This window comes from Macrotis lagotis, chromosome X, assembly GCF_037893015.1.
Source record: "Macrotis lagotis isolate mMagLag1 chromosome X, bilby.v1.9.chrom.fasta, whole genome shotgun sequence".
NCBI lineage: Eukaryota > Metazoa > Chordata > Mammalia > Peramelemorphia > Peramelidae > Macrotis > Macrotis lagotis.
Window position 1 is genome coordinate 126980294 of NC_133666.1, and position 12632 is coordinate 126992925.

Below are 12632 nucleotides of genomic sequence, written 5' to 3' on the forward strand. Positions count from 1 at the left end.
CTGATATGGAAAGTAATTTAAGTCCAAAGCAGACTGTTCCTCTAGAGGCAAACAAATTGGAGTCTCTCTCTAGATGGCTTTGTAGGAATCCCACCTGTTGAGCATCTAAGGAACCAGCAGCCCAAATGGGAGAGCCTCAAAAACAATACTTTGAATGCCACCAAGAGCTTTGCAATGCTGACTTGACAGAACTACCTATAGCTTTCCAGTGAAATATTTGTATCAAAAGCTTTCCAATGCCAAGTGGGTGATAAATATATGCCTTGTCTTATCTGAATTTCTAATCTGGAAAAAAAAAAGAGAAGTGGTCATGCCTGGAAGGAGCTCAGTCATTTGGCTCAGTCCCAAGGACCATATGTCCCCCTCTTTACCTTAACCACTGTCTTCTTTACCACCACACGTCCTTTCTTTTTCTCTCCTTTCCATCTTCCACCTTTCTCTAAGAACTGTAATCAGATTACCCTGGCCCCGGGAGAGTGTGTTTACAGACTGCTCAAGGGTTCCATTCACCATCTTAGTACAATTCAGGTCAGGTCAGGATTTCCCAGACTCCTTTCCCTACTATAGTTCCTTCTACATGAGCACAGAAGCCCAAGGGAGGGCAGCAACTGCTGGATCCTTTTTGTGCATCTGTATCCCAATAATGCTCAGCACATAGTAAGGAATTAAAAAAAGCTTTTAGTTCATTCAGCAGCAGGCTCAGATCTCTGATGACTCAGCCATGTTCTCTTCTCTCAGGGAAGGACAGGTCAGGGAAGCAGATAGACATTGTGCTTTGCCCATTCCTAACTTGTCTACTAAGGTAGAAAACCACACCTACAATCATGCTCCCACATGTGGAGCTCATCTAAGTCACCCTGTGAAGCTCCAATCTCAGCACCCACACTTGGCTAGCAGTCATTATTACCCAGCTTCTTAATCTAAACTAGCTTCCTGGACAAAACAGCCCTCACCTGTCACTCAGAGCCACACATGCCTGCTGGGAGATGGGGTGCTCCCAGAGCATAGGAATTAAGGTTTTGCCCTCAGGAGAGTTCACAATTAGGTATTTAACATTTTTTTAAAATAAGACCTGTAACTTAACGTTAAAAAAAATGAACCTAAAATTCTACCAGTGTAAGAAACCATCAGGAAAGAACTTCTCCCTTCATCCAAGCAGATCAGAGCCTTCTCTTCAAAATCTAGTCTTAGAGAGATGCCCGGGACACTTTAAGGTAAAGTGATCTGCTCAGGTTTACACTGGCAGGATGGGGGGGGGGGGGGGAGACTAGAACCCAAGTCTTCTTGTTGACCAGGTCAACTCTATCCTCTTCATCAGGGGTGTCAATCTCATGACTACAAGCAGACTGCAAAACTCTAGGGCAGGCAAATTAAAAAAACAACAACTGGGAGATGTTAAGTAAAATAAATAAAAAATAAAACATAGATAATATTAATCTGAGATTTTCTAAGTTCTTATATGGATTGCAGGAATCCCTTTCTATCTGAGCTTGACACCACTGTTCTCCATCATTCTACCCTCTCAAATAAATATGTTCAGTTAAATATAATAAACAAATTCTGGAGGTGGCTAGATGGCACAGTGGATAAAGCACCAACCCTGGAGTCAGGAGTACCTGGGTTCAAATCCGGTCTCAGACAGTTAATAATTACCTAGCTGTGTGGCCTTGGGCAAGCCACTTAACCCCATTTGCCTTGCAAAAAACCTAAAAAAAAATTCTGTTCTCAGAATGGTTGTGATGTTTATATTTCAGTTTTAGACTAGAATTCCTTCAGGCATTTTCTTCTCAAAATGGTTTTGCCACAGCAGCCTAAGTCCTTTACTTCATCATAGTTTCCTTTGTGGATCCCTCACTACTAGGGTTGACCCTGCTCCCCATTCCCTTATTCTCCTTTGCCATCTGATTCACCTTCTTTTCCTCATGGAACATGTAGTAAATGAAAAGGATGCTGTCTCGAGTCCCATCATTTCCAGTGAACTGCTCCAGTGCCACCCGTACATCAATCCACTTGTGGGGTTTCCAGTCTGCCCACCACTGTAGTGTGCCAGTCTTCACCCACACCGACTTCAAGAGGCACCAGAGAATGTAAATACAAAGCAGGGTTAAAGGCAAAAAAAATTAGAAGACATGAGGAGTCTCATTTGGATCTGGACAGATGTCCTCTGAAAGAAACCTATATCCCATGTGTGGAGCACATGCTTGTTCCTTCTAACAACAGTTATTCAATAACTTTTCAAGTCCCTTTCTTTTTTATCCTTTCTTATCCTTCACTTTTCTTTGCCCTAATTCTATGAAACAGGAAGAAGCAAGCTCTGGAATGCCCATTTTAAAGAGAGAGCCCAGGACACAGAGGGTCTAATTAAGCCTCAGATTAGGTAAGAAGTCATCAGTGGAGAAGGGATCATTCTCTGGAGAGCAATCTCTACAGAGTAGGCAGCATATTGAAGAGGAACCCAAGATCCAGGGTTGATTCCTGGTTTTGCCAACTACTGACTGGATGATCATAGGGAACCTTGATTTCTCTGTCTATAAAACAGGACTCGTCATGCTATAATACCCTCATGGAAAAGGTATTGTGAGTAAAGGGCTCTGTAAGCCTTCAAGAGCAGGGAAAGGGACTGAACCTAGGAAACTTTCAGATAAGGAAATTTCCCTTACCATTGCAAATAGGCCCATATTCTTCAACTTAAATTTTTCAGAGTTGCCTAGTGCACTGAGAGGGTCAGAGATTTATCCAATGTTACAAAGCCAGGAAGAATCAAAGGTAGGATTCAAATTCAATGCTTCTTAGCTCCAAGATCAGCCCTCCATCCATTAATCCATGGGTGCCTTTAAAGCATAATGTAATTATCATTTCTCATTATTACTATTAGAGAATGTTCCTTTTCCCTTAGCTTAAGATTTAGGCTAACAAATGATTGACTGACCAGGGGCTGATCCCAACTATTTCTGGTTTCAGAGTCAGGACAAGGTTTCAAGTGTCTGATGAATCTTTTGGCTGACAGACTCAACCCTGTGCCATCAACAACTTAAAATTCAAGGCTCATGTGAAATGATGCTGGTACAGATTTTGTTTTTCTGACATGAAAAAGCAAACGTGGTATTAACTAGTAAGGAGAGTTGAGAAGTAATCATACTCACCTGCTCCACAGCCTGCTCATAATGTCTGAAATTCTCCAGTTCTCGCTTGGTCCTCTCAGTGAGCTGCTGGAAAATCTGCTTTCTCCATGCCGCTGTCTGAGCTGGTGTGATGGACAAGGACAATGTCTGCATGGAGGTGGAGAGACCTAAAAGCCAGAAAGATATGATGATGGTGCTGGCCAGGTCAAGGATGAGCAGCTTGGCTCAAAAGACAGGTGTCTTTTGACAGGTGTCTACCATCCTACAAAGCAGGATAGTAAATAAAGGCAAAATTCCCCCCCCCTTTTCTTAAACGAGGCTTTGTTTTTCCCAAAAATCACAAAAACAGAAAAACAAACAAAATCATTCTTCATTTGTCAGAAACCTTTACTTGATGGGTAAGGATTAACTGCATCTCAGCTGCATAGCTCTGGAAGTAGGAGGGGCTTTAGAGTTCACCTAGTCCACTGACTCATATTAAAGATACAAAAACAGAGGTCAAAGAAGGTTAAGGTCATAGTAGGAATTGTGAGAAGAACTCCAGAGTCAGAGCTTTATCCAGTATACCATACTGTCCCTGAGAGAAATACATTTAAAGTTAATGCCTTTTTCTTAACCTGGGAAGAAAATAAGCTAAACTAATTAGGAGAGTGAGAATGGATTGGGGTTGGGAGGAAGAACTGGGGAAAAGGAGGAAAAAAGGGGAAAGGATTTCAGGTAATTTCTGCTATTCTATACTGTAGGAAATAATTTCTTTTTTCATGCTATTTTACTTTTCAATACACAAATATTTACTTTCTCTTTTTCCCACTCTATCTCCAATAAAAAAAGAAAAACAAACCCAAGTAGAGTAAAACAAATTTCCAAATTGTCCATTTCCAAAAAATGTATGTCTAATTCTATATCTTGAATCCATCACCTGGGATCTAGTTTCTAAAATTCATGCACACACTTGAGCTTCAGGAAATGAAATAGTTAGCACAGTTGGCTGGGGAAGTGTGCCACCAGATCCAAAGTCACAGGTGCGATGCTGATATGAACCATTTATGACATGTTTACTGTTTCATTTTGGTGGCCATGGACTGCACCTGTAACCTTGGCTTGCCATTTTGCAAGTGTGAGCTGCTGGTCACAAGGACTGGGCTAATGATACTGAATGGTTCTGTACAACCTATCGCCAGAATTGGGCAAATGTGTCAAGGTTCTGATAGTGGTGGGTCATCTTCAAATCCTACTTTTAAAGTCAGTAAGAAGTGTGGGGGGGCGGGGCAGCTAGGTGGCACAATGGATAGAACACTGGCCCTGCAGTCAGGAGTACCTGAGTTCAAATCTGACCTCAGACACTTAATAATTACCTAGCTGTGTGGCCTTGGGCAAGCCACTTAACCCCATTGCCATGCAAAAACTTTAAAAGAAAAAAGAGGTAGGGGAGGAAGCAGGGAAGGCACAGGAGTAAATTCTCAATGTAAGGATTCCTTGAAGGTGAAGAACAACACTCAGAGCAGGATTTGTGAGATTGATGAGAATGGCTAACCATCATAGCAGAAAAGAAAGATGTTTGTCCCTCCAGTGTTAGTTGCCCACTATTTTATGTTACTGGAGTTTTATCAAGCAACACCTACGTACATTTCTGGCTCTTAGGGGATGAGGAATCCAAAAGTATACTCCCCAAATTATTTAGCTTATGTTCTACATGTATTTTGCTCTTTTGGCCTTTCAAAGCCAGGAAAAGTGGTGGAGGGAACTGAACTGTGGGGAGTTCTATGGAAACAATGCCCCCAAAATCTGTCTAGCCAATGTCAAAAATCAATGGGCCATATAGGCTCATTCAAGGATTTTAGGGCACTCTCCTCAAAAGCCTTTGTTCTGGTCTAAGAAAGGCAAAAGACACCTGGGTTTAGCTGGGCAGTTTGCTCTGAGACCCCTTCAGCTGCTCCCTGGAGGATTCCATGACAAGGTATCAGAACTGAATAGCAGGCTCCATATCTTGGTTTCCAAATGTTCCCCAATGGAAATTGAGAAGCCTTAAGGTGAATCAACACTACAGATGTTTCAACCAGTACATTCAGAACTCCAGGCGACAGATGGAAGATCCCTTACTTCCCTGTCAGCAAATACCGGTCTGTTTTTAGAACTGATGCTGCTTGTCCTACCACCTGTGGTAGAAGAAATTCTGTAATACCCCAAAAAACTAGATCAGTTTAGAAAATAACATTATTTCCCTTCCCTAAATTATCTCCTTGACGTATATTGTCAACTGATTCATGCTTCTCTTTTAAGTCTGGGTCATGGGCAAAATAATGTTTATTTTGGTTAGAATAGGATCCTGATGCTAATCGGATCTGATGTAGCAGACAGCACACCAGACTTGAAGTCAGAAAGATGTGATTCTGGTGAAGCTGATCAGAAAGGCCAGCTAAGAGACTTTGAATAAGTCACTTAACTTCTCCAGGCCTCAATTATCTCATGTATAAAATGAGAAAGTTGCATTTAATAACCTCTAAGATTCAACACAGCTCTAATCTTTGAGTCTCATGGGCATTCATTTCCCTGGGCACCAGTTTCCTCATTTGTAAAATAAGAGGACTTAACTACATAACTACGTTGAGGTCGCTTTCGGCACACTGTTTGAGCTGCCTCAGCTCATCTCAACCTTTATTTTCTTCTGTGATCATTCTTGTGCTTGTGTTGGGTCAGATCTCACCAAGTCTGAACTCTACCCTAGTCCAAGAAGGAAAATACCTGACTGAATAGTGAACCACTTCAGTACTGTATGTGTGTCCACTGTGCATCCTCCTCCAGAAACCCAGCCCCACAGTGGGTGATCATCTGCTCCATAGCCCTCCTCCAGACCCATAGGAAAAAGCCCCAGAGAAGAGAGGCTGGCAGTCTCGGCGTAGCAGGCTGATGAATGGGCAGAGGTTTTCCGAGTATCCTTCAGGTCGATGTTGGTCCAAGGGAGTTCAGCTGGAGTTGTGACCTGAGCTTTCTCCTCCCTGTTTACAGACACTTCCTCTTCACTGGAGTCTATCCGAGCCCCTGATCCCACAGCAGAGCTCTCGGGGCAGGATCTGCTGTTGACTGAAGATGGTTCATATTCAGATATCAGCCCTGGCCTCTCAGTCTCAGAGGAGGTATCAGTATCACTTGGAGCCAAGGAGTCACCACTGCCTCTCACTTCATCACCAAAGAAACAACCAGCACTGGGTATAAAAACATAACAAAGTTATTGTTTTTAAATACATCTCAAATAACTTGAATAATTCAGTTCTCCCGACCTTGTCCTGGGAAGTTGGTAGGAAAGGCCCTTGGGTCCTTGGAGAAACAGAAGAAAAGTTAGGGTCAGAATGCAGGGAAGTCAAAGACACTCATCTTGCCCCCATTCAGTGGATGAAGGGTGGCTCATTCTGATAGAATCAGTACAACTCTGCTCAGAGAGGAATGACAAATGTTATCCTCTGTCAGTTACCAAGCCAGGAGACCTGGTTCTCAGTTTAATCTCTGCCCCCTTACTAGATGTGACCTTGAATAAGGCACTCAAACTACCCTGTTCCTCAGTATACTCATCTATACAACAACAGGGCTGAACTTGATGACCATTAAGGTCCCTTTTGTTTCCTGCATACTGATTCTATGATCACTTTCTTGACACCTGGCTCTCATTCATACTCTTCTTTTCTCCAATCTGTGTTTTTTTCCCCTTTCTTCAAAACACTTTCCAAATTTATTTCTTCCATGAATCCTACCAACCAGGATTAACCAAGTACCTACTCCGCACCTATGCTAAAAGAAGTTTAGAATATGGTTCCTGCTTACAAGGAGGTTATCATCTGAGGGAACAAGACAAGCAGAAATGAAAAGTGCTACCCTATGTGGCTCTAATTCAAAATACTCTCAGAGAAGAGGAAGACCAGATGTGCTAGAGAAGTTGAGGCTTCATGAAAGATGCACCATTTATACTGAGCCCAGAAGGATGGATTGGATCTGGATGAGAGATAAAAAGGACAGGTCTTCCAGGTTTGAAGAAACAATATGAGGAAAGGCAGAGAAGAGAGAATGAATATGACTTGTCTGAGAGGAGAATAAGGAAATGTGACTGAAATAATAGTGCTGGTGAGCAGGGGAAAATAAGTTTGGATAGATAAGATTACAGAGAACCTAGAAACTAGGCAGAAGAGTCTGGGCAAAAGGGAACTATTACTAGACCTCAGAAGGCCTAGTCTAATGCTTTTCAAATAGTGGAACTCTAATACCTTTCTCCTTAAACTGGAAAGTATCTATCATATGCTCTCCATTTTCTAGAATCTATTTTTACTGCTGATACATAAACACACACACCACTTTAACTGTCCACACACATCCAGAGCCCATTTTTTAGCCCACTCCCCCCACCACACACACACACACACACACACACACACACACACACACACACACACACACACACACACAGATTACCTAAGGAGGCTGGATGAGCTGCCAGTGTGAGATCGGTCATTCTCTCTGTTTGCAATGATAGCCTTCCATGTTTTTCCACTAAGCTCACTTGGTGTTACACCTTGACGGAAATAAACTGCTCGATCATCACATCCAATTCCCCAAACCTAAAACAAGGAGGAAATAAGGTGTCTGGTGTCAAGTCAAGAAGCACAATAAACACAAGGGTTATGGCAGCTGGGTAGCTCAGTGGATAGTGCTTGGTCTGGTATCAGGAAGACCTGAGTTCAAATGTTGCCTCAGATATTTCTTACTGTGTGATTTGGGCAAGTCACTTAATCTATATTTGTCTTAATCCACTAAAACCTATGGACACTAATGGTGTGCTATGGTCCACAGGGTCACTAAGATTTGGATATTCCTGAATGATAGCAACATGTGCTAGGCACTGGGGATGAAAAGAGGCAAATAAGTGTCCCCACTCTCCAGGAGTTCACAGTCTAATGGGGGAGAAAACATACAAACAACTATGTACAAATAAGATGTATACATTAGAGATCATCTCAGAGGAAAGGTGCTAGCATTAAGAAAGACTTGGAAAGCTTTCTTGCAGAAGGTAAGACTTAAGGGAAGAAAGGAGCTGGAGATAAAGAGGGACAGAGTTTCAAGTAGAAATGCAAAGTTGGGAAGTGGAGTATCTTATGTAAGGAACAGCAAGGAAGCAATCAGTGTTATGGCTGTTTCTGGCACTTTAGAAAGACGAAAGAAAAAGAATGGAAATATGGAAGAAAGTCGTGTTATGAGAAGTTTGGAAAACCAAAAAGAAGGCTTATATTTTATTCTGGAGGTAACAGAGCCACTGTAATTAAGCGGGCTGGGACATTTTCAAGTCTATGCTTTAGGAAGATCATTTTAGCAGCTAAGGAAAGGATGGACTGGAGTAGAACCAAGAGGACTTCTATTCAGATAAGAGAAAAGCATTTGGGGGACTGTGAACTGGACTTGTGATTTCATTAGCATAAGGTGATTAAACTCCCTCTACCAACACATAACAGCACCTGCTCTATAGAATTACAGTCTTCATTCCTAGGCTTGACCTGAGTCCTGAGAAGATAAGTGATTATCATACTGCTAGACAGTTTAGATTCATCAGAATCAACACCTTAACCCAGATCAAGGAGCTGCTAAGAGCACCAGGTGCTGGAGAAGCACATAAATGTAAAAGGGGAAGAAACTGTCAAAACAATACCCGAAAACTGCAATTTTACCCAAAGCTGAATGCTGGTGTCATCACATGGGAGGAAGGAGTGAGGGGAGAATTAAAGAGTAAACAGGACAGGCTAGAGCATGGTTTAATTGGGTCTTGAGCTCTGCTGCCCCTTCTGTCCTCAGTCCAGGAGCAGATACTGTAGCAGGTCTTTACCCAGGCCTGTGGCCTGGCTGCAGGATCTTTCTGGGAGTTGTAGCTGAAGTGAGGCCCAAGGTTGGGAGAGCTGGGTTGTTTGTCCTTTGTTCATGAAGAAGACACGAAGAAGGCATGTTGAACACACAAAATCTGATCATTTTAAATTTTCCTATTTTTCCTGAAAGGAAGCTAAATGACTGTAACAACTTACTATAAAATGACCTCAAATCAATCTGGGTAGCTGGTATTATTGTGGACTTACTTCTCATTTTCCAAATTTACTTAGAACTTATTACTTCTGATGACACTAAGTTTGGAACTGGTGATAATTCAGTCAAAGATGAGTGCTCACTATGAAGAACTTACTAGATCATGACTAATAGGGAAACCAAGAGGCAGCATGGTTGAGAACAAATTATTTTTAAAACAACTTTAAAGTATGAATCGATTACATGGTAATAATGTTTGTCTTTCATTTTCGAAGAAGCCTACAACACCAGGGAAGTGTTGCCATGGCAAGCATATGAATTGGATTTGAGTGAGGGGTGCTGTGCTAAGTCACCAAATTCACTTTCTTCTCCAGAGCCATCTGGATCCTGTGGCCAAATATAAATCAGGATAACTGAAGATGACTCTGAATGTGAGGCAATCAGGGTTAAGTGACTTGTCCAAGGTCACATAGCTATTAAGAGTCAAGTGCCTGAGGCTGGATTTGAATTCCTGTCCTCCTGACTCCAAGGCCACTGTTCGATCCACTGTACCACCAAAGCAGAGAGAACTTGAGAAGTGCTACAGTATTAGAAGCAGACAAAAGATCTCAACTTTTTTTTTTGGCAAAGCAGGGGGTGGGGGTGGGGGTGGGAAGTGACTTACCCAATGTCACACATCTAAGTAATTATTAAGTGTCAGGTCCTCCTGACTCCAGGGTTGGTGCTTTCTATCCACTATGCACCTAGCTGCCCTTCAACTTTTAAAAGGCAAAAGTGAATTCACTAAACCATAGGCAAAGGAGATTGATTTCATTTCCTGACAAAATTATGAGCATATTATTAAAAGAATGATTTGCAAAACCCTCTGAAATGAAGCAGGAATTCATATAAGTCATCATGAACAAGTGATTGTCAATCTTAGCTTATTTGTTTTTTAGATATGATTACTAGACTGGTAGATCAGGAGAATGCCACAGACATCATCTAAGGCTCTGCTGAAATCCAGGTATACACTTTTCATAACACTTACTCCTGTAAAAAGGATGGAATAATAGGATCATAGATTTAGGGCCAGAAGGGATTTTGTGGGTCATCTAATCAAACTCCTTCAATTTTTGAGGGGAAGAACTAAGGTCAAGTGATAAGTAAAGTGCCAAGGATCATGTAACTGGCAAATGTCTTTTCTTGGGTTTTGTTTTTGGCAAGGTGATGAGGTTCAGTGAATTACCCAAGGGCACACAGCTAAGTAAGTATTAAGTGTCTGAGGCTGGATTTGAGCTCAGGTCCTCCTGACTCCAGGGCTGTGCCCTATCCACTGCACCACCTAGTTAGTTGCCCCCTTTTTTCATTTTGTTTTTAATTAGTAAATGTTTAAAGAAGAATTCAATTCTTTCTGACTATAAGTCTAGTACAATATTCACTGCATTCTGTTTTTCAAAAATATGAGTTAGGTATTATTCAGGATCACAGATTTAGACCAAAGGGTCCTGTAAATCAAATCAAACTCCTCTCATTTGTCTGATAAGAAAATTAAGACCCAAAGAAGTTAAATGATTTGCCTGGGAACATACAGGTAGTAAGTGGCAGAAAAAAAGATTTGAACTCAGGTTCAATGACTCCAAATCCAACACTTTCCACTCAATGGAATGATCAGATCCAGGACCTTGTGAGTAAGAGATTAATGTTAGCCTGGAAGGAAATCTCTCATGGCCTAATATATTTCCCATGTTGATTAGTGGCTAGATTGAGGCCTGGATAATACACTCACTATTGCAGGAGAAGCTGCCTAGGATGCTAGACCTTTGTTGTAAATTCCTACACTAAGAATAAAAACATTAGTTGTACAAATTACTGAGGGAGGTGTTGTTGGATGACATTTTATCATATTAAGAGAAATAGGAAAGTGATGATCTGCAGTATTCTGCCCTGCTCAGCTATGGGCATCAGGTTTTTAAAAGAATGTTAACAATGTAATTTTGCTATCTCATATTTTTTTTTTTTAAGGATATTACTTCTCTCAACACATTCAACTAAGATCAATGTATACCATGGAAACAATGTAAAGACTAACAGACTGCCTTCTGTGGGGGTTGGGGGGAGGAAGCAAGATTAGAGGGGAAAATTGTAAAATTCAAAAATAAATAAAAAAAATTTAAAAAAGAATGTTAATAAACTGGAGCATGTCAGACAGTGAAGAGGAGGGGGGAATGACAATTCAGACAAGAGATTGTGGTATATAAAGGTTGGTAGAATGGGATGTTTAGGTTGGAAGATTGCTTGGTCAGAAAGGACCTCAGTTTCTGGTATCTTATCTGTCAGGTGATCTTCAGAATCTAAGACAATTTAAATGGAAGCCATTCAGTTTCCTGACATGACACTCATAGATTGTCCAGGTTTCATGGGTATACAGACCTGCAGACTATCAGTTTGATAGTCAATCTAATACTTTTTCTTGTCCAGAGTTTCTTTGGAGCCTCCCAAACCCTGAGCTGGCAATGCATGTGTCAACCTCATTATAAATATGTACCTCCCTGGGAAGTATAGTGCCAAAGTAAAGTGAATTTATCCACAGTATTCAAAACTTTTCTATTTACTATAATCAATGGTTCCATATATGGATGGTGTGGTGCTGACTGATGGAGCACCTGTGTTTTCTTGGTGTTAATCATTAGACCAAAATTAGCACAAGCAGCTGAGAATAGATCCATACTTTGTTACATTTCAGTTTCAGAGGCTGCATCGAGTGCACAATCATAAGCAAACAGAAAATCGTACACCAACAGTCCCCTCCATTTTGGTCTCGGCTTGTAGCCTTTTCAAGTTGAAGAATTTACCATCAGTGTGGTGGTTGACCTTCATGCTGTGTTCCTCTTCAGTAAAGACATTTGACAACATGGCTAAAAACATCATGCTATGTTTTTTTCTTTTCCCTAGTTTTAATTCCTCTTTCACATCATGACTAATATGTAAATGTGTTTTATTTGTTTTTGCCTTTCATTCTCCAAAAAGGCCATGACATCAGGGGAGATGATGCCATGACAAGCACATGAACTGGATTTGAATGAGGGGCTGTTGTGCTAAGTCACCCGCCTCACTTTTTCCTCCAGTGTCATCTGGGTCCAGTGGCAAGATATGAATCAGGACAACTGGAGATGACTCTGGATATGAGGTAATAGGGTTAAGTGACTTGCCCAAGGCCACACAGCTAGTACAAGTCAAGTGTCTGAGACTGGATTCAAACTCTTGAACTCCTGACTCCAAGGCTGTGCCACCCAGTTGCCCAAATTTGTAAATAAGTTAAATATGAATGCACATGTACAACTTTTACCAGACTGTTTGCTGCCAAGGTGAAGGGAGAGGGAAGGGAGGGTGGTAGAAAAATGTGGAACTTATAAATTTGCAAATGGATTAATGTTGAAAAACTACCACTGCAATTGGTAAAATAAAAGTTCAATTAAA

At 41.3% G+C, this 12632-nt stretch overlaps 1 protein-coding gene across 2 annotated transcripts in view; it reads right to left on the reverse strand.

The window, feature by feature from the left end:
• Nucleotides 1-12632, reverse strand: part of TECPR1 (tectonin beta-propeller repeat containing 1) — an 81050-nt gene that overhangs the window by 37597 nt on the left and 30821 nt on the right. For both annotated transcript variants that reach the window (XM_074202774.1, XM_074202776.1), the window contains 4 exons: nt 7581-7726; nt 5865-6325; nt 3144-3289; nt 1911-2066 (listed from right to left, as the gene is read on the reverse strand). In XM_074202774.1, the coding sequence (XP_074058875.1) occupies nt 1911-2066; nt 3144-3289; nt 5865-6325; nt 7581-7726 (909 nt within the window). The remainder of the gene's footprint in view (nt 1-1910; nt 2067-3143; nt 3290-5864; nt 6326-7580; nt 7727-12632) is intronic.